Below are 24,556 nucleotides of genomic sequence, written 5' to 3' on the forward strand. Positions count from 1 at the left end.
AATTTCATATGTATGTGTTTGTGTGCATGAATGCACATGTGTACACTTTTATATATATATGTCAGTAAAGACTTTTCAGGCAGAAATATTTGTATTCGTCTTTCTCTCTCTCTCTCTCTTTTTTGCTGCTGCCTAGGTCACAGCCTTACATGAAAACATTTGCTGAATATATTTATGAGTTGTGTGGAATCCAATAATAAAATCCTCTGCCTACGTTTTTTTTTTTTTGTTTGTTTTTTTTGGGTTTTTTTTTTTGTTTTTTTTTTTGTTTTTTGTTTTTTGTTTTTTTCGATTTTTCGAGACAGGGTTTCTCTGTGTAGCTTTGCGCCTTTCCTGGAGCTCACTTGGTAGCCCAGGCTGGCCTCGAACTCACAGAGATCCGCCTGGCTCTGCCTCCCGAGTGCTGGGATTAAAGGCGTGCGCCACCACCGCCCGGCTCTCTGCCTACGTTTCAAATCTCTCCTATATATAAAAAAAAATGGCATTGACTTTGGCATCATGATAACAAAATAGAAGTTCTGAAGATTCAAAATAAATATTCCTGACACAATCTGTAGCAGAGTAAGGGGCCTGAAACATTCTTAGAGGAGAATTATTCATATTTATGTTGACAATTCCTCAAAAGAAAAATAAATGTGGAGTATTCATATGTTATAGAAAAGTGCTAATTTTGTGTTTTGGCATGTCTTAGAGTCTCTCTGTTGGTTTATGTGTGTCAAAGTGATGGATTCTTTTCTGAGCAGAGAAGTGAGTTAGTCTTACACTGTTTTTTTGGAAGTGTGGATCAAGACTGCCAAAGCTAGCAGTTAATGTCAAATAAAAAAATCCCAGTGTTATCTAAATTATAAGGTTAATACACAACGAAAAGACTTATAATGACGACACATTAGTGAGGTAGTGAGTTCTTCTGAAGTACTGACCATACAACAATCATGAGCACTAGTCCTCGGGACACCCTTCAAGAGTATTATTGTTCATTTTATACATGGGGAAACTGCGGCATAAATAAAGCAAGTGAGAGTAGGAATCCACAGGAAGACTTCAGACTCCACAGGCTTTGCTGTCTCCTAATGCATCTCCAGGATATAGAGGAGCTTACCTGGCATTCAGGGAAAGAATACTTTGAATTTCTTCAAAGAGAGGATAATCTCTAAGTTCAAGGATGAAAAATCCGTTCAGTTAGGGAACATATTCTAGCTAAACAATGACTATCAAAGGAAAATAAATGCAAATGATTGGTATTTCTGATTCTGGGGAATTATTTATGGCTCCAAAAGGGTTGAAAAGAAATCATTTGATATTAAATTTCTGTCCTGATATGGAAAGGTGAAAACCTTTTCAGCAGACCTCATTTTACTTTGGAAGCTGTATGTGATCCAGGAAACAAATTACAGTTGTTGGGATTTGTCATCAAAGCATTTTTATTAAATTGTGTTTTCTTCACAGTTGTTATTAATATGACTGAAAATTGGTTGAGGCGGCAATTAAGCTTTTTGACATGCTGGCTTAATTGTTAGCTAACTTCCAGCTAAATTGTACTTAGCAGACAAGGGAAAAGACTGTTGATACAAAAACACTCCATTATTTATTACAGCCAAGATAGAATTTTGCAATCAATATTTTCCCAATCAGTATGAAATTTATTTTCAAAAGATTCTATTTTAAACATCTATGAGTTTTAATTCAATGGTTTAAAAAGTGCTGCAGCTAAATATCCAATTCATTACAGATGCTATTACTAACAACCATAGGAAAATTACATATGAGAAATGTGTTTTGATTAAAATATTCATTGCATAAACGAATTTTTAGAGAGAATTAACCAAATTTGTCACATGAAATTTCAAAATTTTAAATCTAAATTATTAAAGAATATTATGCTTACTTAAATATTATAATTTGAAGGAGATATTGTTTCCGTCATTTTGTAAATTCTATGAACATTTTCCCAAATGTCTCAGGATTAGTCAGGTAGATTCAATCTATATGGCGTGTACATGTAATTTTTGTCTCACTCCTGTCTCATTCTTTCAGCAATGTGAATCGACTTTCCACATGGAAAATGGGACAGAGAGGAAACAACCAAGAAGGGGTGTTTTTTAGGGCGTGAAAATGTCTTAAGTGAATTGTGGCGATGGTTGCATCATTCAGTAAAATTATCAAATCATTAGATTATAGTCTAGAAATGAAGAATATGTGAAATACATCGACAGGATATTAAAGAGCTATGAGCATGGGGAAGGGGATCAACACTGGATAGGGGCAGTGGTCTTGGAAAAATGAGAGTTATGCGGTGCAGTACAGCTAACAAAGGAGAGATTAGGAAACCTTAACTGTCTGAGTAGTAGAAGATAATGCTGAAGTTTGTGAATGGAATTGACAAGATTTACAGCATAGTGATGGGGCACAGACAGGACACAAGAAAATGAGATCACAACTGGAGTAACAGTTATCACTAAGACAGGATTCACGTTTCCCTGTGTTTAACTAAGCTCTAGATAGGCTTCTTGCTCACCCCAGGCCCACACTCCCTCCTAGAATCTTCACTTTGAAAGTGTTCAATTATTTTTCCTTTCTTTGCCCATTTGATATATGTATCTTTTCCACCCATAAGTGTTCTCCATATCTAGTATGCATCCCCCTGACAGGTCATCATATGGATGGACTGCCCAGTCTCTCGGTCTATTTGGAGAGAAGAGCGTAACTTTGCTAAAGGTAATTATCAATCATAATTTGCCTAATCACATTGGGCGGGAACTGCCAATACCTCATAACACAGCTCAGGCAGTTTGTCTAACATTTGAATATCTTCCAGTCTCATCTTTATTCAGAGTTTAATTCTGTGCCCAACTCCGAATGCAACAGTCTTGAAGAGAGTCTCACTAACTGCTCTCCCCTTGTGTTCAGTGTAGGAATGCTTTTCTGTATGTCTGACCGTAAAGTGGAAGATTCTTGCCAGTACGAACTTCAAAAGTTTTCATCTATTTTGCCTTGATTAAAGTTGATTAAAGTTGGCTTCTTTACAAACCTCCAGTTTTTGTAGTCCCATATTAAGAGGTCCCACTTTGAAGAGTGGTTTCTATCTGCCAACCGTTCCTAGCTCTTTGAAGACTTTTGCTCTCCCAGCTGATTTTTTCCAATATGTACCTTTATGCTTCTACACACACTCCATCTTAATCCTCCATGAATTATCTGTTGACATAATCCTTACTGTCTCATAGACTCGTTTATTTGTCAAATAATTTCTACTCACTTTGCATCTCCCTAGAAAGTAATATTATAAGCTGAAATAGATCAATTCAATTTTTAGTTTTTACATTGTTTTAAGTTTATAAATGTTTTGAGCAGCTAAGCAGTAAGTACACTTTAATACCATTTTCCTGAACTTCCTTTAAAAACTACTATTTATTTACTTATTTCTGTGTATGTCTGTGCACATGTATGCACACTTGCCTATGGCCCCCCATGGAGGCAGGAAGAAGGCATCAGATTCCCTGGAACTGGAATTACAGGGCATTGTGGACCACCACTCACACAGTGGGAGCTGCTCACTGGTTCTCTGTAAAAGCAGCAAGAAGTACTGTTAACGAGTGAGTCATGTCTCCAGCCCACTGGACTATTTTTTTTTTCTAATTTCCTGAGTTGTTCGTTGGTGCTACTGTATGTTAATTCCTATAAACTCTTATGTGCCTTTTGAACACTGACTTTTATAATTTTGTTCTTATTTCATCAATGCAGTTCTGTCTCTTCTCTCTGAAGATATCAATCAGTTTTTTGTTGCCGTCATTTTGTTTTCTTTTAAAGTTTTGTTCCTCTGTACAATCTACTTCCTCTGAGTTCTTTGCGTGTATGTGTGTTTGCTTTTAATATTTTCTTCTACCTTGATCATTAGTTTTTCATATAATTAGAGAAGCATTTAGGTACTCACAGCTGCTATGTAAACACAGGTTTCTTTTTTTTTATTATTAAGGTAGTCTGCTTGATCACTTCCTTGGGGATGCCATGTCAGCATATAGAGTGTTATTTTTTGGGTTGCTCGTGTTCTTAAGTGACAATTCACCTAGTATCCTATGATGAGGGGAGAGAACCTGGAATCTATAGAGCAAATGTATAATCTTTTGTTTCTTTCTCAGACTTACTTATCGTCTGTCTACCCTGATGCCTACTGTTTTAGCTTTTCTATAGAAATCTTTAGTCCTCTGTCAAATTGTGTCAGGGATATTTGAGAATGAGGACCTTGGAGTATGTTTTTTTTTTCCTCCACAGATTTTTACCCACTTAGTACATTTAACTTACAGCCTTGTGGGAATTCTGATTTTAAAATTGGACTTGGACCTTTAGGAGGTATTAAGTTAGAAACATAAATATCTTCAACAATCTGACTTGTGAACTTTTATTCTATGTCTGTTCTTGCAATGGAGCTTTATTTCAAAGCTTCATAATTATTTTCAAGCAGTGTAAGAAGGAAGCTGAGTTAAAACCACTGTCTCTAATTGGAAGCATCATCAGCTGCATTCAGGAATGTTCAGAATAGAATCAGTGGCCACAGTTGAGGCTGGGGAAAGAAGACCTGCCAAGAATACTCTTTTCTTTGAGTTCTAATAGTCCATGTTTGACTAAGTATAGATGACCAGAGAGGAGAGATATTAATGATTCAGGATACAAAATAAATTGGCAAGACAAGCAGCTCCATGACTTCTTGCTATTACTGTAGGCAGATACTTCAGAAATGATTCAACCAAAATTTGAATTCAGCTTAGATAAACTCATAGATGAACCATGCTAAGTCCATGTTCAAATGCCTTGGAAAGGTTGGAATATTAGAAATCCTAAATATTAAATAGACTGTTGTGTGCACATAGCTTCAAATGACAGGGGAAGAAAGGCTAAATCAGGTGAGAGCCAAATTCATCTTCATTCCTGTAAGGAGAGTCTACTAGAGGGTTGGTACAGAAAAATGTCATTAGTGGTCATCAGATAAAATAAATGCATGAACTGGAAGAACAACAGTATTAACTAAAAAGATTTTTCAGGTGTGGAGTGAATATTAAGGTTGAAATTTTTCATTTGTTTCTTAAGAAGTCTTATAATTTTATATTAATTTATAATACAACCATTTCAGCATTAACTTTTTACAATTCTGTGTTGTATGAAAACATACAGGTAGGATACATTCATTCACTATGATTGAAGTTTGTGGTCTTCCTGATAATTCAATTCACCTCTCAGTTTAACATCGTAACCACCCAAACAAGGCTGTTGCTCATGTATTAGGTATGCTTTCCAGGGTAAATCTAATCCATTGCTCTTTGCACTGGTCTGTGACAAAAATTTTGTTTTTTAATGTAGTTTCCTGTGGAGTAATTCGGCCAATTGTGTGATGCACAATATACCTTTCCCTTTTGTGGTTTACCTTCTTGGTTATATGATATCACAAGGCAAGCCAGCCATATAAATTGTGTGTGTGTGTGTGTGTGTGTGTGTGTGTGTGTGTGTGTGTATGACAATTTACATTTGGCTCCTTCTAAAGAATCATCTAGGAATGAGATCCATTTATAATCTAAACTGCTATGAAGTGCTAATCATTGCTTTCATTAATTTATATGTTTTCTACATCTTTAAAAAGTTGTTTTATTCAGTGGAAAACCAATATATGTATTGTGGAATCACAGTAACCACAGTTTTAATTGCTTGTGTATGAGTTAGAGGGGCATTCTCCATTCCTATAGTCTAAAAGGTCTCAAGCCTTGCTACATACCTGGTAATGGTAAATGATACTGTAACGTGTAAAGTAAGGAAAAAGAAAATATGATCTTGTACTTAGAAAGATTATAATGTCAAATGAAGAGGTGCATGGAGATCTATTTAAAACATTTTATGGTGTAGACAGTCCATAATAATATGATTGTGTTTTATAATGATTTTGATGGAAAGTTTTAGAACTCCCTTTGAAGTCACTGGGGAAACAAATCCTATGAAGCTCAGCCAGAATTTACCCCATATCTTGCCCAGCCATGTTCTGAATTCTCTTTTCTTCCTAGTCATCTGTTTCTTCCCCCTTGACTACATTTATGCTGGAAACAGTCCTTATTAAATGGCTAATACTATGTAAGGAATAAGATATAGAAAGAACAATAATGAAGAATAAGTGCTAGCTAGCAAATAATTAGCTTTCAACCAATTAAACATTAAAGTTAGAGCCCCTGGATTTAATAATGAGGTTTTGAGTACCTTTTAATGAATTTTAATGCATTTTACTCCTCTCTCCATAACACAGTGTTAACTCTTTCCATATAATTCTGATTTCTTTCCACAGAGAAAATACAGGAAATGAAGAAGAGAATTATATTATCTCCATAAATAGAGATGCTATTCAGAAGACAATTACAAGGCAGTGAAGTTACGAATTAAATACCTCCATTTTCTTCATAGCATGTAAAAGGAACAACAACAAGGACAAGACTTGTCATGTTAAAAGTAACGGTCTCATGACTGGAAAAGTTTAAAGACGCGCAAAGGCAAGATGACAGCTTTTATAAAAGGAAAATCGGGGCTTGAATTAGAGTGTTACTTTTATAGATGATCTTGCAGCAAGATCTGTGGCAGGTATTATTCATTGCAGGAAACCGGAAGGTATAATACGCTGGAATAAGGATCACATTTTTCTCTTTGAGGTGATTTATATTTAAATGAGTTCTCTATAAGCCTTTAAACTGAAGTGCAAATTGGTTATCAAAGTCTTTTGCTCTAAGGGTTGTTTTACATAATAATGAGTTCTACAGAAGTTCCTCAAAGGGAAATATTGACTTAGGCAACATCACAGGATATTTCAGTTACAGCAACACTTTAGATTATGGGTATAGACAGTGCATCAAAACTTTCTAAAACTCTAAATTTCTTTACTGTGAAGTGTAGGCAATGTAGCTTTTCTCAGTCTAAAAATGTGCTATTAAAAATTTCAGGAGAAGTTGTTCAGTTTAATCTATCATGTCTCTTTCATATTAACATGCTAGGGAGAGTTACTGACTCCTGTTATTTTTAATTAGATATTTAAAGTATGGATTGAATAACCTTATTCTGAAGTGCTTATAACTAGAAATGTTCTGTAGCTCAGCCAAGAGGTGGGCAACAGTTCTGGTTGAGAGTAAACAGGCAGGTAGGTACTTGCTTGCTTTAGTTTAGGAATCATGGGTTCCAGCAAGGAGTTCTATATTCCAAGCAGGCACCTCAGCCACAACTCTAGTCCCCAACAATGCTCACTAGGTAAGAGTACCCTAGTAGCCTCACTTCGGGGAAGCCAGGAATGCAGCTATGAGAGAAACCTGAGTCCTGATCTTATGACCCAGGTACATCACAAACCACTCATGTGGCTGCAGAAATAAATTTATGCCTGTGAACCTTTGTTTGCATTCTGTGAAAGGAGCAGGACTTAATAATAACTTCTCAAACTTATATTGCTCATTTATTTGATTTTTAAGAAGTGAAATTCCTAGTAAGTTTAGTTCTGTTTGAATCTCAGGACCACACACACACACAAGTAGCATTATTCACACAATCCTTGGAGCAAGGGCTAAGTTTGAAAGAGGCACACACTGTATATACCTAATGTGTCTCCTCTTAACCTCCATGTCAGCTATACAGCAGCCTGTGAGCTACCTAGCACCTTGAAAAATGCAAATCAAAATATGGAGCAGCTCTGAGTTCATCCCAATTCTCATTTCATGTGATCTTAAAACATTATACAAGAAAAGGTGTAATAACTGTGTTAGACTGTGGGTAGGAACTATGACGATAATCCCGAAAAAGCCCACTGAGTGGTAAAGGATTAATCAAATAATTTGGCCTGTGTTTGCCAAGGACCTGCTGTATGCTTCCCAGTTTCTGAATTAGGGTAAAGAAATTTCACAAGGTCACAGGAAAGACAGAATTTGGGCTCCGTAATAATGGTATTTGGATTTTTTTTGTATTGTACTGTGGTTAATTTAATGAAATGTGAATAATATATTATCTTGATAACACTATCCGTTACTTGTCTTTATTTTCTTACAATTTACCTAATACTGAGATAGAAAGTTTTAATTTGGATGTATCTACTATTGATTGTTCCATCAAAATACTATCCTTTTTCAACCTTAATCTTAGAAGTATTTGTTAATATTTTCCAAAGCAGCCCCATTCCATCAGTGCAATTCTTGGCTTACAAGAGTTGTTTGTGCTTTGTAACTTAGTGATTCAGCTGGTCTCTCTCTCTGGCCTGCATTCTACAATTGATGCTGTGGGGTTAATTCCAACCTGTCTGTGGCCACAAATTCCTTTCCACTTACCTGCCTCTGCCTTCTGCTGCTTCTCAATCTTCTCCAGGCGCCCTAGCAAGGAGTCAATTTTAGTTTTGATCTGGGTTAATTCTTTCTTGATTGTCTGTAACTCATCTGATTTCACTGGAAGGGGAAAAGTGGAAAGAAAACAAGACATCAAATGGACCACTTAGAACACAGTTTATGACACAGTGCTTCTCAAGACTATCTTATAAGATTCCCAGGAAATCATCAGCTTCCTGTTACAGCTAGTCATCCTGAAGCAGTGCACGTCTTTGCTAATTAGAAGTAAGGACTCTTAGTGACATGAGAATCTGATACTCAATCTTCTAACTGAAGGTCACATGAAAGACTAAAAGAATCTGAAAACATTTTCAACAGAATAATGCCAGGTCTTGACTTACTTACTCAGGCAAGTAAGAGAATAAACCTTCAACATAAAACTGACTTAGCTTAAGGAATAGTGATACCTTTGTTAATACTACTTTGAATCACCGTGTTGTTATATATGTGTTTTATGTGTTTTGATTTTGAGACAGGGTCTCAATAAATAGTTCATGATAGAATACTCTCGCATAGCCCACCACTCATGGCTAGACATCAGTAATATTTTCAAGACAGTTCTTTGAGGATTGATTGAAACAAAAATATGACATTTGGCCTTGAGAGAATACACTATTGCCTAAGCTCTTCCTAAAAGTAAAACAACAGAGTGTACAAACCTATCCTTAAGCCATGGAGCAGGTGGAAAGAAAGCACACAGACAGTACCCCTGATTATTTTTACGTAAATTTAATTTATGGATAATTTATTTATATATTTTGAGATAACATCACTATGTTGCTCAAGCTGTTCTTGAACTCACCATCCTCCTGCCTCAGCCTCCTACTGCATGACATAGAGATATATAACACCATATACCACTTCACCGGTATATGTATAGCAATTTGTTCCAATTCTAGATTTTCAATATTTAATCTGGTTTCTAAAGAGAAAATTGGGGCTATTATGAACAGCAACTTTTCATTTTGCTAAGTAGTACTGCAAAAATCATCTAGTATGTGTGGGAGATACAGCTCAGTGTTTGAACGCTTGCTTAGCAAGCAAATGACCCCAGTTTTGGTCCCCAGAAATGGAGAAAAAAAGGTTCAAAAGCAGGTATGGAAAACAAAACGTATTTTATTACCTCCTTGCCAATGAAATCAACCATTTATTTTCAACGGCTTAAGGAAAGGACAATATCATATTTAAATAATAATTATTTATTTAAGGGGAAAGGTTTAAGTAATACAATCTGCTGGGCATGACACAGCTTGTGTGATCAAGATCTCAAAGATGCTGTACTTGCCTTCATTGAGCCTACATAAGACTGGGCCTGTGAACAATCAGTCATGGATTGGGAAGGCCCTTACTCCTGCCTGTTGCGTTATGGGCTACTAGAAGTGGCAGTCATTGTGCTCAATTCTGTACTCACTTGTGAGGTTCATACAATAAATCCATGGTTACATTAATTATTCCACATGGATTAATCCCTGGTTAGACGCAATGGCCTGCTGAACAAAACCAACCACCATGAATGTGGAAAGAGATGAAGGGAAGGGAGGAGGTTAATGGGGTGGGAGGGAAAGAAGAGGATATGAATTTGAGAAGAGACCTAGGGAGCGAAGGAGGCTAATAGGAGTGGGAGGAAAAGAAGAGAGGGTGGGGAACGAGACCGGTCAGAATGCACAAAATTGTTTGTGAACAATTTTAATAATAGAAGTTATGCAAAAGTTAAGGATATACAGTGTGATAACTCCTTTTGAGAAATTCAATCATTGTCTATTTTACTTATCTGGAAACCATAAGTGGTTTTGTCATGAGTCCATAACAGAGATCTTAAAGTCCACCAGACTTCCCAGGCCCTGAGCTTCATTAGGTAGGTTTTGGGCTCCAAGACCTCAGTGCAGAGCTGTGCTGCCTACCTAGAACACACACACACCTATTTTGTCATTTCAATTTAAGTTTATAATCACCCCAGCTTAGATATTATCCAGAAATTCAGAATAAATTAGTGTGAAATTTGACATTTCTAGTCTTCAAATTTTTTTGAAAAACTAATAAAATGAAATCTGTTTAAGTTTATATATCTGTCAATTAAAATATATGAAGACATATACTATTCATAATGTAATTAGGTCTCAAAAGATAGAGTTTTTTTTTTCCTGTCCAAAAAAGAAAACCTTTCTCATTATTAAATCAACTTTTAAAGTAATTTTTTCTTTCTAGTGCAAAATACTTCATTAGATAAAAACTGCAGGAAACCAGTCTCCTGCAATTCTATGTTAGAATTGCCCAACTAAAAGGAGAATGCACTTTAAACAGTGACTCACTCTGGATGTCAATTATTTCAGACATCAAAGTACCATTGTTGAATTGCAGCTAACTTTGAAAAACATCATCTGTCACTATGAGGAATTGATTCTGCTTTGAAGAATGATACTCATTTCCTTTGGTGGAGGCATATCATGTAGTTTTACTTAAAGCTATCAGATTTAATAGAAAATATTTTATCTGATAACTGGTTTCAATGATGTAAAATGGAACTGTATCTAGAAACTAATAGAATATATTTCTCAGGGAATAAGTCAATCCTTAGCTGTAGTCAATTAATTTAGTTTATTTATCATATTAAAAAACAAAGTGATAAGTCACCAACATCTCACATCATTAAACCTGCATTAGAATGCACCTAGAAATTGGAGTTTACATGATAGGAAACCTTAAGTGTCTAGGGAGCCAAGGTTTGAGGTTTAGACTTATACTAGTGTGTGTGTGTTTTTTTTTTTTGTAAGACTAAGGAAGGATTGTATTAATATTGCAGTCTAATTAACGTTATTGAAGGTTATAAGGGTGCACATTCCTTTAAAAGGAGGAAATCTGTAAAGTTCTTTTTTCTTCCATGGCCCAACCATGTAATGACGAAATGAGTCTCTAGCTTTGTACAAGGTGTCTGACTCCCCCAGACATGAAAGTATGAAGTTCTGAGGCAGGTCCAAGCCCCTCCCCCTGCACCAAGACTATGCAAGGTGTCCCACCATAGGCAATTGGCTTCAAAAAGCCAGTTCATGCACCAGGAGTAGATCCTATTCCCACTGTCAGGGTGCCCTCAAACAGACTGAGCTACACAACTGTCTCATCCATGCACAGGGCCCAGTCCAGTCCCATGCAGGTTCCACAGCTGTTGGTCCAAAGTTCCTGAGTTCCCACTAGCTTGGTTCAGTTGTATCTGTAAGTTTCCCCATCATGGTCTTGATGGCCCTTGCTCATAGAATCCCTCATCCATCTCTTCTCCTGGACTTATGGAACTTGGGGAGCAGGAGCGGGAATGAGGGGGGACATGTGGTTGGTATGTGGAATGAATAAAAAAAATTCTTAATTAAAAAAAGAAAAGAAACTGCTCATGCTTGAATACATTAGAACTTGTATAAATAGAAACATCCTGAGCTAGTCGGGGCCATCAGTTTGAAAGACAAAAAAAAAAAAAATGAGTACTGACAGGGTGCTAAGAGCAGCCCAGGCTAACAGTGTTGTCTGCCTCTCCCAGAGTCAATTCTTTATCTCAGTGCTGTATGTGGAAGACTTACAATTTTAGAAGTCAACAATGTTGCTAATTACGCGTTTTCAAAAACTACGCGTTAAATAAATAACACAGCTGTAGGTCCAATATATCTGCCTCCACTTTTATTCACTCTTATTCAGCCTCTGCTTTCTACTCACCTAACCTCTTGCAGACAGTTCTTAAAGTAATATTTATAAATCATCAGCCTTGTGCTTAATTGAAAATTTCCAGAATCTCTCCCCTTTCTATAGCAAGACAGATAAGAAGCACATTCCGTTAATATATAATCCCAAATGTCTTACATATGATTCGAGTTTTGAATGTTTGTGACCCAGCTGGTGGCACTATTTTGGCAGGCTTTATAACCTTTAGGAGATGAGGTATGACTGGCAGAAGTCAGCCCTTGGGATGGTCCTCTTGGTTATGCTTGCTTTGTCTACCTCCTGTCTTGATCTCTTGTTTCTTGTCCTTTATGGCTTGAGAAGTTGTTCTCTGCTTTATGCTCACCTACCATGATGTCCTCTTCAATACATGGTACCAAATCATGCAGAATCATGGAGAACCCTCTGAAACCCTGAGTGAAAATCAATCTTCCATGCTTTCAGTTGTTTCTTTAATATGACCACGTTATGTGAAAGTAATTGATGTATAAATAAAATGGCTTTAAAATGGTATCTAGGATATTCTGGAAGTGCCTTTTTACCTTTCTGCTCCATGTCTTATCTAAGTCGACCTATCTTTAATAGGACAGCTCCCTGATAATAAGAAGTTTGCTTCAAAGCTGTGTACCTTAGGGACATGAAGGTTTTCTACCTGTGTAATTTCCATCCTCTACCTTAGAGGAAATAAACACAACTACTTAGTATCATGATCACAGTGTCAATAAGACCAGTAAGTGGTAAAAGAAGAACTTGCCATGATTCATGCTGTACTGTATTATTGTGTAAACATGTTTCTCTAATCAAAGGCTTTTACTGTTTCTAAATGTGTCTCTCAAAATCTAACCAAGATTTTAGGGTTTAGACTTGTTTGCATATGAATTCCTCCTTTACAAACCCACTGAAGGGTGAGGTTCTCACCTGTAATCTAATGGTGCCTCACATTTACTACCACACTTTCACTGATTATTGACTTTTCTTTTGCATGTCTGTATTCCATAGTAAACGATCCATTTCTTGAGTGAAGAATACCTCTTGATTAGGCACTCAGGAAATTCAACAGCCTCAATTTTTAGTATTTTTTTTTTCTGATAGTCTCCCTCATCCTTTTACTGATTACTCAGGTTCCTGCCTTGAAAATTTAGGGACTGAATCAGTCCTGTTTATTTAAAAATGATTTTAACAGCTTAAGGAGAGATGTTAAATCAGGTAAACTGCCAAAGAAAAATTTGTGTCTTGTCATCATAAGCCAGATTCTAAAAACTTGAGAGGTAGAATTAAATTCGGGGCAGCTGTGGTACGTGGGGTAAATTAACAAATGTATCCATCCTTAGGTTCTAGAACTAAACTCCTGCTGTGAAAAGAGTGCCTTCAATTTTTTTTTTTTTTTTGGCTTTTTGAGACAGGGTTTCTCTGTGTAGCTTTGGAGCCTGTCCTGGAACTCACTCTGTAGCCCAGGCTGGCCTCGAACTCACAGAGATCCGCCTGCCTCTGCCTCCGGAGTGCTGGGATTAAAGGCATGCACCACCACCGCCTGGCTCAATTCTTTCTTTCCTGTTATCACATTAGAACTTTGTTCAGTGTCTACACACAATAAACAATAAATACTAGAAAGTTTGCAATATGCTGAACCAGGCTAACACACTTTTATTTTCTACCCTTTGTGTATGTGGCAGGCACTAAAATTCATAAAACACTAATCTTAGGAGCTGCTGACTGACTGGGAAAGAGTAAACAGCCCGGGACTTCAAAAACATGGTTATCATAGAACTGTACCTGTGCCTTGTCAAAATTCTATGATGAAAGAAAGAAAAAGGAAAGAATGATTTTGGCAACTAACTTTTTAAATTTTTCCTAATTCATCTTTAATCCATAATCCTCATGTCTGAGGATACATTGCAGATAATACAATGCCCATAAAATACACAGAATGGAATAGTGATATCTGGGTTTTTTTTCTAAAAGTACTTAATATTTTCAGTCAATTTACTGTTAGGAAACTGATTAAAACTATTCACTGACAGATTGAGAAATTAGATGTAACTACTGAAGATTATGAATTTTATCACTGAAAATTTACAAATTTGTGGAAATTATTTCTGTTTCATCCATTTCCAGAGCCTCTGCCCTGCTCCAATCTCTGTTGTTCTTTCTCCTACTTTGAAGCTGCATTCGCAACTACTGGCCTTTTCTTAAATGTGTCAAGCAGTCCCAGACTCATCACTTCCACCTGAAATATAACATTCAGTCCTGAAGTAGTCAGTTCAAAGTCACCAGCACTAAACATATCCTTATCTCTGATCCCATTCTTCAGCAAGGCATCCTCCTCTCAACCTAACTTCTCTCAGATGTTACTTCTACTTCTTCTTTCGTTAAAAATCTATTGACAAGGTCACAATTATTTTTTGGCATATAGCTAAACAGTATTAATGGAAATAGATTATTACAAATCTCCCTCCCAGAACCTGGGAATACAGCACTGGACAGTAATGAGAAATTTCCTATAAATTATGGAACTCTTACCCAGAATGGAAGATGGCAATGAACAAACATATACACTATAGATAAAAATAAGACAGAAGTTAGGAAGGGCTTGGTTTTTCCCAAGAGATTTTTAATTTTATATGAAGTGGTGGGGAAATTTTCAGTGATAAGAGGATATGTCAACAGAAATCTCCATGAAAGGAGGAAGCAGGCAGAGGGGATAAAGGCTTGTGGATAGGACTGACGTAGAGCAGAGCACACAGGATGGAGAAGGAGTATAGGCAGGTGTTTTGGGCAAAGAAGTGAATGTGGCTGGATGAAAAATCAGTAGGTGGAAGGAGAGTGTAAGGAATCAGGGAGTGAAGCAGAGAGGAGAGGTGGACATTGGTTCTGGATGTCATAGTGGCAACCGTAAGACATCTCAGCACCATACTGAATTTGAAGAGTCTGTAGGATGATGGGCAGAATTAGAGAATCATTGAGGCTCTGAGAATAGTTTAAGGGAGGGGTGATGGTTGATTGCATTGGACCAAGGCTTTAGTGTTTGGGTGGGATACCAACCACAGGTGAAAACTGGGCAGCTGAGCATGTGACCATAAAGTTTGGCAAAGAGGTCAAAGGGGAAGAAGAAGCTAGGGAGCTGACAATAAGAGGTGGCATCCTCAGTTAATATGCACAATGAGTCTTTCCTAATGTGAGTATATACACTTGTTATATATTACAAGGTGTTTTATGAAAATTAGTACTGGAACTTCAAGGAAAAACTTTTCTTTGCATAAATGATCCAATAAAAATTACAAAACATTACAGGAAAAGCAAGTATTTTTTTGCTTCGGTCCTGTTGAGTATAACTTATTTTCTATGTATAATTACAGTGCCAGAATTTAAAACTAGTAAATAACATCAGAAAACAGTACTAGCTCATAAGATACATTCGCTTTTGTGGAAGGAAGAACAGTGTTTGAGAAAGTAGGAGTCAGTTTCCATCATATAGATAAAGTGAAATATTTTCCTAAAGTATCACTGTAGAATTTTTTAAAAAGTAAAGTCATATTAAATCATTGCAGACCTGTTTTCTCCAGAGTACATTTATTTTGTGATAAATATTATTATATTTTGATATAGTAAACAAAGATGATGATTGGGCCTTTTTCTGTAACATGAGATATGATCTATAAAGGAAATTAGGCATGCAGGATGACACGATCTGCCTAGATGTGCATTTCTGATTTATGCAGTGAAAAACAGTTCAATTTATTTTAATCACCCCTGGATCTGGTCTATTCAGAGACAAATAAAGAATCTGGAGCTAAGTCTGTAGATCAATGGTTCTTAACTGGGGGTGACTTTGCCTGTAGTGGCCATACTGCACTAACTAAAGACAGTATAAAACTGGAGGGTGATGTCTCATGAATATTTGATGTGTTGATTATTCTACAATGCACAGGCTATCTCACCATCATGCAAAGAATTGTTTGACAAAATAAATAGTAATAGTACAGACATTTGAAACTCTGGGTTTCATGGTTGGAATATATATTTGATATTCTATGTTTAGTATTCTTAATACTGCAAATTCATTTTTCTGCTCCTTTTTGTACTATAATTACATAATTTCTTCTTATTTAAACTTCCCTTCCTCTAAACCTTACTAGACCCCTCCTTGCTTTGTTTCAAATCCATGGCCTCTTTTTTTCATTGTTATTACGGCATATACGATATATGGATATACATATCAATTCCTAAATATAACTGGTTCAGTCAATATAATGTTACTTGCACATATGTATTCAGAGCTTAATAGTATTTGGAGGTAAAGTATTTTTGAGGTAGTGAGGAATAGATGAGGTCATGGGAGTGGTACCATTACTATGCAATTAGTGGTTTTATGACAAGAAGAAAACATCTAATTAGTAAGCTGTGTCAATCCCTTCTGCAATGCCACAACCCAACCAAAAGCCAAGATGCTTGGCAGACACCAGGAGGTGCTTTTGGGGGACCCAGATTCCTATGAAGTGAATAGATTTTTATGTTAGATGAATTGAATGAACCATGGAATTGAAACAGAGTGGGCTCGAGACATGGGTGTAGTCTGTTGCCCCACTCACCCTCACCATATGTGATGTCAACTATTTAAAAAACTTCTAAGTGTTCATAAGTATGTAAACTTTACTACTAATAATAACTTATGATACTTTTTATTTCCGAAGCCTTTGCTACAATATTAAATATAAAAATAAATTTGCGTAGAACTTAATTATCAGTCTTTTGTGTATTCTATTTTGTCAATAAGAAGCCAGAGAATACAATTGATATAACTCCTTAGAATCAGATAATCTGCACATATGGGGTTCAGGTTAAAGTCTAGGTTCCCTGTCTGCAAACATTACTACTTTCACTGTTGTGACAGGTAATTCTGACTAATGTGAAAAATATAATCATCAGTTTAATTTTTGTTTACTATTAACTAATCAATCACACTATTTAATTCAGGTACTTGAAGAAAAATGATAAGAATTAATTTCTCTAATGTGAATTTGTGGAAATCTTACCTGTGACTTCATTTCATCTGCTTCTACATCTGCATGTTTTTTTTTCTTGCATTTATTTTAAGGTGATTCAATACAAAGAGGCTAATTTACCAATCTTGCAAATAGTTTCAAAAGCCAAACTGTAAAGAATATTGCTAAAATAAGTCAGAGCAATTGTTATCCAAAGAATTTTTTAGGAATGGAATTATATGTATTAACATATATTTATTCATAAGACTTATACCTTTATACATAAATAATCATTATTTCTATTATGTTTCTATAATGAGAAAAATAAAATGAAAAATTAGCGCATTTCATTCTCTAACTCTTCATTAATTGTCTACTCTGTGCAACTATGCATCTAGCATTTGTTTAGGAGATACTTACAAGCAATTGCATGTACTCCTCATGATAACTATGTGAAGCTTGTATTCTCTTCTGTTTGTTTTTGTTTTTGTTTTGTTTTGTTTTCAAGACTGAGTTTCTCTGTGTAACAGTGCTGGCTGTCCTGGATCTCACTTTGCAGACCAGCCTGGCCTCAAACTCACTGAGATCCACCTTCCTCTACTTCTCAAGTGCTGGGATTAAAGGCATGTGCCATCACCACCCAACTGTATGCATTCTTAAAATAATAAAAGCATTTATTATTCAGGTTACTTTATGGAATATAATTGAATATGAGAGAAGTAATATGTTTACTTTATATAGAATTATATAGAACAGAAGCAATATAGTCAAGTTTAAGGAGGAATGACAATGCTTATGTCTGTCTGAGTTTCTCTTTACCCCTAAGCCATGGACTGTTTATAGTGAGCTGCCTTCCTAAACTCATGGAATTTATAGTTGGTGGGAAAAGTTTGTAAACAACTTACTATAAAATATAATAATATAAATTCATAATATAATGAGAAATAACTGAAAAGCTCAAACAACAAAACTTCCCCCCACTATAATGTGCCCATCAAATCATAACTCTCTTTTATAAAGGGTTATGTTTACTTTGGCTTTGTTATATTAACTCCTCAGGATCATGTCTGTTTCATGCATGAAAAATGAAGCTTGTCATGTGGTAGGTTCTGATTAATTGAATGAGTGTAAAGTATTTGGTAAAAATAAAAATAGTTATTTTATGGGATTTGATTATTTATTTTAAAAATAGCCATAAAGTACTAGACTTCTGACCTAGGACTAGAAGGCATTTGTAGACTTCATCCAGAAATATAAATCTCATTAAAAGAAAGGGCAGATCTTACGAGAGAGCTTGAAAGTACACAAAAGTCTCATTTCTTTTGAACTTTTAAGAAAAGAGCAGGATTTGCCCCATTTCTCTGTTTGACTAGGTGTATGTAGCCCCTGGCTCACTTTTGCGTTTCAATGTAGCTAAAGCTATGGTTCTTATCCAACTGTGAAATAAATGAATGGCAAAGTTAAAATTCAAAAAGCAAAAACAATATTAGTAGTATGTTCCACAAATATCTGAGTATACTCTGAGCAAGATTTAATTAAGTTAACTACACTTCTATAAAAATAAAGGGATTATATATACACACAAATAATGAACATCAAGCATGGGGCTTAAGTCCTATAAATTGAAGATGAACACCTGGTTTGGGTTTAGAAGATGTGGTGACCTCAAGACCAGAAAGGTCTAAATATGGTCCCAGAGTCCTGTGACCCGAGCTGGACCTTGGATACAGAGAAATTGTTAATGATGCTTATTTGTGCATTTGTAAGATAACACAATGAGGCTGGTGAAACATTTCTTAAGATGAAGGAACCCTTTCAATTAGAGCTATATGAACATGAGTTTAGAAACCTTGAGGGAAGCCAGACAAGATGGCGTATGCCTTTAATCCCAGCTCTCAGGAGGCAGAGGCAGGCAGATCTCTGTGAGTTTGAGGCCAGCCTGGTTTACAGAATGAGTTCCAACACAACCAAAACTACACAAAGAAACCCTGTCTCAAAAATTCAAACAAACAAGCAATGAAACCATAAAGTAAGATTCCAATTCAGCTCAGAAAATGTATGGAGAACAATGAGGAAGGGAAGCACAGGCCAGATGCTCCGTGAGAAACAGATTCTTGATTCTTATATGGTCACTGGTAGTAATTTTGATTTTGGTGTGAAATTGGCAAAGATGTTATATCCTGCTGCTGAGCTAATAAGAGTAATGAAGATCATGAAGTCAAGGAAATCAGTCAGAAATCTGTTAGAGTAGATAACATTCTTTCTCAGTGTTACCCTGGTTCTAAAGCTGAGGGAGAAGAAGCAGAGATGTGCTGTTGAGTTATTGGCAGGGCTTATGCTCATATGCCTTCATAATTCTACCATGGGAAGACTAAGACTACCTTCTTGAATGGTAATGGAGCTCAGAGGTATCTTATAGAATGTTATTTAGAAATCATTTTGTTTAACCAGCATTGCTGGCAGTACACATTTGCGTCATATAAGGATATGAAGATTACATAAGTATCATTCAGATTTTCAAGATAGAAACTAGAGAAATGCATGCAGGGATTGAAGGAATAATCAAGGGCTGTAAGTTCAGTATACTCTGGAACACACAGGACGCTAGACAGTCAGGCCTTTCCGTCCTTTGATACTGACTCCCTGAAGGAATAGTGTCTGATTTTATTTTCCAAACTTATTGACTTTTATACACTTAATTAAAAATTCTAATAGACTTTCTATAACTACTTTGGCCAACTGTCTCCACTGTTTTGATAGTCTCAAAAGCTGAATACATTCATACTTTGTCCTGGAAAGTGGAAGGATGGGAATGCTTAGTGTCACTTTGCCAAATATTAATGATAAGTCATTGGGTGATGTTTATTTCCATTATAATGGCATACTTTTTCTAAGAAGATGCAAACACAAAAAGTCTTACTATTAAGAAAAACAGTCAATAACCATTTATTGTATTTAATTGGGCTGCCTCTAACTTCCTGTAGGTGCTTTGTGGCTTTTACAATCATCTTTCACTTATTTTGTCATTGATGTTCACTGAAGGATATCAATTGCACTTTCCTCCCAGTAGATATTATAACTTAAATTAATGGAAGACATTGATGTGTAAGATGATGGAAGTGTATCAGAGCAAGCACTGGGACATCTGCTCTGATACTGTGTCATATATACATTTGTCAGGTCAGCAGAGCTATGCCCATAAAAATCTCAACAAAATGGTTGTCTAAATAAACTGAACAATAGGAACACCCAGTAGGCCAGGTGGTGGTGGCGCACACCTTTAATCCCAGCACTCGGGAGGCAGAGCCAGATGGATCTCTGTGAGTTCTAGGCCAGCCTGGTCTACAGAGCAAGATCCAGGACAGGTACCAAAATTGTACAGAGAAACCTTGTCTCGAAAAACCAAAAAAAAAAAAAAACAAAAAAAAAAACCACCCAGTAGATATGCCAATGCAGATGGGGAAACCTCTCACAAGGTACCACCCATAAATGAAGAGCTACTGGCAATTAATGCCTGATGACAGAAAAATAACCAGTGTCCCTCAAGGATGAGACTTCTAGTTGGTTATCCAGTACCAAATGGTCAGCCATAAACACATATCATATACATAAAAACAATAGTGAATGGACTCAGAACACTGCATTTCTAATGTATATATATATATATATGCATATAATTCATGACCTCTTTTTCGTTAATTGTTGCTCTATACATATATATTCCTAAATACCTAAACACAACCTGCTCAGTCTCTATAATCTCATTTGTATATATGTTTTCCGGCATGAGTAAATAGTATTGGATCACGAATTGATGTCCTCTTCCTTTAGGAAGACTATTTCTCCCACTCTCATCATTCCTTACTTAGTTTCCTGTAGTTTGTATAGAACTGAGACCTTGTGTGCTTTCACTCATCCACATTAGCATGTCTATTAGTGTTATTCTTGTTCAGCTCAGGTTTAGGTAGTCATGTTGGTGAGACTTTTTTGGTATAGTTCTATCCTAGGAGACACAATTGCTGTAAACTCCTTGATCCACCGGATCTTACATTCTTCCAGACCCCTCTTTCACAATGATCCCTGAGCCTTAGGTGGGGGAACTGCATCATGGATATTGATTATTGTGGTTTCCTGTAATGATCGCTGTCTCTGATAAAGAAAAGTTTCCTCTGTGAGTGCTGAGGACTTCGCTTATCTGTAGGTATAAGGGAAAATATTTAGAATGCATTTAGGGGTTCTGATGGTTTAGTAAAATGGTGATTGGAGGTTTTCCTCCGGGACTGATAAATTATTAGCCCCAGAGAGTAAGCTAGGTTTCCAGTACCAGGAGAGAATGATTTCCCTCTTGTTGAGTGGATCTTAATGTTCAATTAGAACACTATTGGTAAACACTAAGGTATTCATACCACCACTGCAGCCTTAGCTTAATCATTGTGATTCATAGATGTCATAGCTTCATAGGACTACTGTTAATTTCCTTCCTTTGCAGGCATACATGGTGCTTGTGGTACCATGAAGACTAGTCCACAAGAAGAAGGCGTTCAGGTCCTCTTTCTGGAGTGCATAGTGTCTTTAACAATAGTGACTTACTTTCCACATCTGGAGGGCAAGCAAAGGCAACAGCAATAACCTGCAATGTTTTAAGAGTCTCTTTCAAAGCCCTGACCAACAATTCAGTAGAGGGCTTCTTGTGCCTGGTGTTCTCAAAAAGTGAAAAATTATAAATAGTAATCATGGTAAAAAGAAAGGAATTCTAATTTTTCAAAAAGAAAGCTATTTAAAATTGTTTTCAGTTACCAATATTTACCTTTGGGAAATTTGGGCAATAATATATTTTACTTCACATGATTTTTCTACTCTGCAGAATTCAGTCATATTAAAAATTCTGAAATAAGAAATAATATTATCTGAATTATATTGCTAATTTCCTCTTCTTCTGTTGCCAATTCATTAAATAATGAGAAACGCCTAATAATAAAAGAGTAAAATATATAGTTAAGTAAATATTTACTCAGATTGTGCCGATATAACAGCATAATTTTTTCCTTTATTTAGAATTTTAATTTGTGCTTTAAGATTGTAAAATTTGGCTATTTCTAAACACCAGGCTAATTATACAAGAAAATGGATAGAGCTGGAAACAGTAACACCAAGTGAAATAACATAAACCAAAAAAGAAACATTGCACATTTTCTCTCATTTGTGGATGTTAGCTTTGAATTTTCAGACATGGACATTTCATTTTGGATACCCATAGGGGTAACTTTACTAAACACCAGAGAACAATCAATCAATCAATCAATCAAACAGTTAATAAATAAACAAATAAATAAATAAGCAGATAAATAAACAAACAAATGAGCTAAATGCCAGGAATGGGTTACTCCTTCTTTTGACATTATTGGATAGTGAGATTCTATAGTTTCCCAAACCTTACAGGATATTGCCACTCCACTTATGTACCCTCCAGAACTTGATGGTGAGAACATATTGCTGAACATACCACAAATTTCATTCATAGGACATGCAGAAATCAAGCTAGTACTAATTTGGAGTCTTCATCTCTACTGGGATAGTTTTCAAAGTGGACGGAGGTATTGTGCACTTTATTGGAAGAGAAAAGCTTCATCTATGAACTCTGTGAGTTATAATAATTGCAAACTTGGACATACCTGCTGGTGAAATTTGGGAAAAAAAGATCATGGGAGTAAGCATCACTTTTCTAATTGGATTTAAATTACATTCTACATGATGAAACCCATACCTGGTACCATTTTCAGTTGAAGAACCTATGTATAGATTGGCCATAGGCCCTAAGGATAAACTAGTGCTATTATTTTGTTTAATGGCCATAGTATTAAACCATCACCAATTACTTATCATTATAACCATAGATTATTGCCTCTCTCGATCTTCACCAGGAAAGCTTCAATTTTCAGTAGATAGTGATTAACACAGAGACCTACAACTGGCCAACATGAAGACAAAAAGGCTGCAGAGTTCTCAGCCCTAAATGGAGCATATATACCATACCTTTTCCTCCCGAAGTCCAGATATCATACAGAAAAGGAGGCAGAAAGAATGTAAGTGCCAGAAGAAATGGAAACAGTTTCTTCTGGACACAGTAATGCAGCTACACACCTGAACTCACAGCAGTTCTGACAGCTGGCACAAGACATGTGCAAACCCAAGCCAGACCAAATCCTAGACTGGAGATGGTATGTGAGCATGAATTCTCACCCTGGAGAAGATGCTATTAGAAACTGATACCTCGTGGGAGAGTCAGCTCTAAGTGTGAAGGCCCTGGTAGTTCAACCGTGCGCCAGCGAATGACCACTTATCCACAAATATTTATTCAGCACAAAGTGTTCTTGATGGGGAAAAATATAAAGTGTTGGGTACATTAGAAAGAAGGGTGAATTTTGAAAGAAGTAAAGAAAGAGGGGGAATCTGATTAGAATATTGGTAAGAAATTTTAAAGGAACTATTAAAAATAAAGAAAAATTGGAGAGCTACAGAAGAAGACACTCAGCGCTGAACTCTCTCTCTGTCTCTCTGTCTCTGTCTCTGTCTCTCTCTCTCTCTCTCACACACACACACACACACACACACACACACACACACACACACACACCTTAACAGCACAAACAGAAGCAATGACAAACACACCTAACGTAAGAATGAGGACAGTAGCCAGTTAGGTGGTGGTGGCACACACCTTTAATTCCAGCACTCGGGAGGTGGAAGTAGGTGGATTTCTGTGAGTTCGAGGCCAGCTTGGTCTACAACTTGAGTTCCAGGACAGCCAGGGTTACACAGAGAAACCTTGCCTCAAAAAAAAAAGCATTTGAATAAGTTACTTAACTGACTATGTGTGAAAGGGTTAAATTTAACTATAGAGATAGACTTTGAGTTGCTCCCACAGGCCGAACTCAGCAACATGATGTTTTAGAAATTTAAGGAAACACAAAAAGTGGTGAAGTGCTTATGAGTTAAAATACATTTTGCTGAAAGATATGTTGAACCTTAATCCCTCATACCTTGACAATTCCCTTATTTGGAAATTGTCCTTTGCAGAAAACCTCAAGATGAATTCATTAAGTTGAGGTAATGCAGTCAGAATAGTGTACTTCTAGGCAGAGAAGAGAATGTACATAAAGACACAGGGAAGCACATTGTGTTTTGTAGCTCAGTCTCAGATATCCTGGATATACAGCCTCTAAATTCCTGCTCCTTTAGTCTTTCCAGCCTCTGATTGTTACAACTTTAGAAAATTGATACAAGAATGCAACCTAACCATCCAGATGGAAAGCTCAAAATACAAAATCATACAAAGTAAAATTCAAGGTTAAAATAGCAAATGTAATATTATATTTTATAACATTCACAGTTCTCCAGTTTAGACAACTTGCTGAAAGATAGAAACACAGGAGCTTATCCCATGCACTACACTTCTAGGACGTAGCTCCTGCATTTGTTACTGGTAATTCTGTGATA

At 36.3% G+C, this 24,556-nt stretch overlaps 1 protein-coding gene across 1 annotated transcript in view; it reads right to left on the reverse strand.

Moving 5' to 3' along the window:
- The window catches only part of LOC131904483 (RNA-binding Raly-like protein), an 87,125-nt gene that overhangs the window by 3,127 nt on the left and 59,442 nt on the right, over positions 1–24,556 (reverse strand). Inside the window, exons 3-4 of the mRNA XM_059255613.1 lie at positions 21,650–21,753; positions 8,325–8,438 (exon numbers count right to left, since the gene is read on the reverse strand). Of these exons, the coding sequence (XP_059111596.1) occupies positions 8,325–8,438; positions 21,650–21,753 (218 nt within the window). The remainder of the gene's footprint in view (positions 1–8,324; positions 8,439–21,649; positions 21,754–24,556) is intronic.

Source organism: Peromyscus eremicus, chromosome 2 (genome assembly GCF_949786415.1).
Source record: "Peromyscus eremicus chromosome 2, PerEre_H2_v1, whole genome shotgun sequence".
In the NCBI taxonomy this organism is placed as follows: Eukaryota; Metazoa; Chordata; class Mammalia; order Rodentia; family Cricetidae; genus Peromyscus; species Peromyscus eremicus.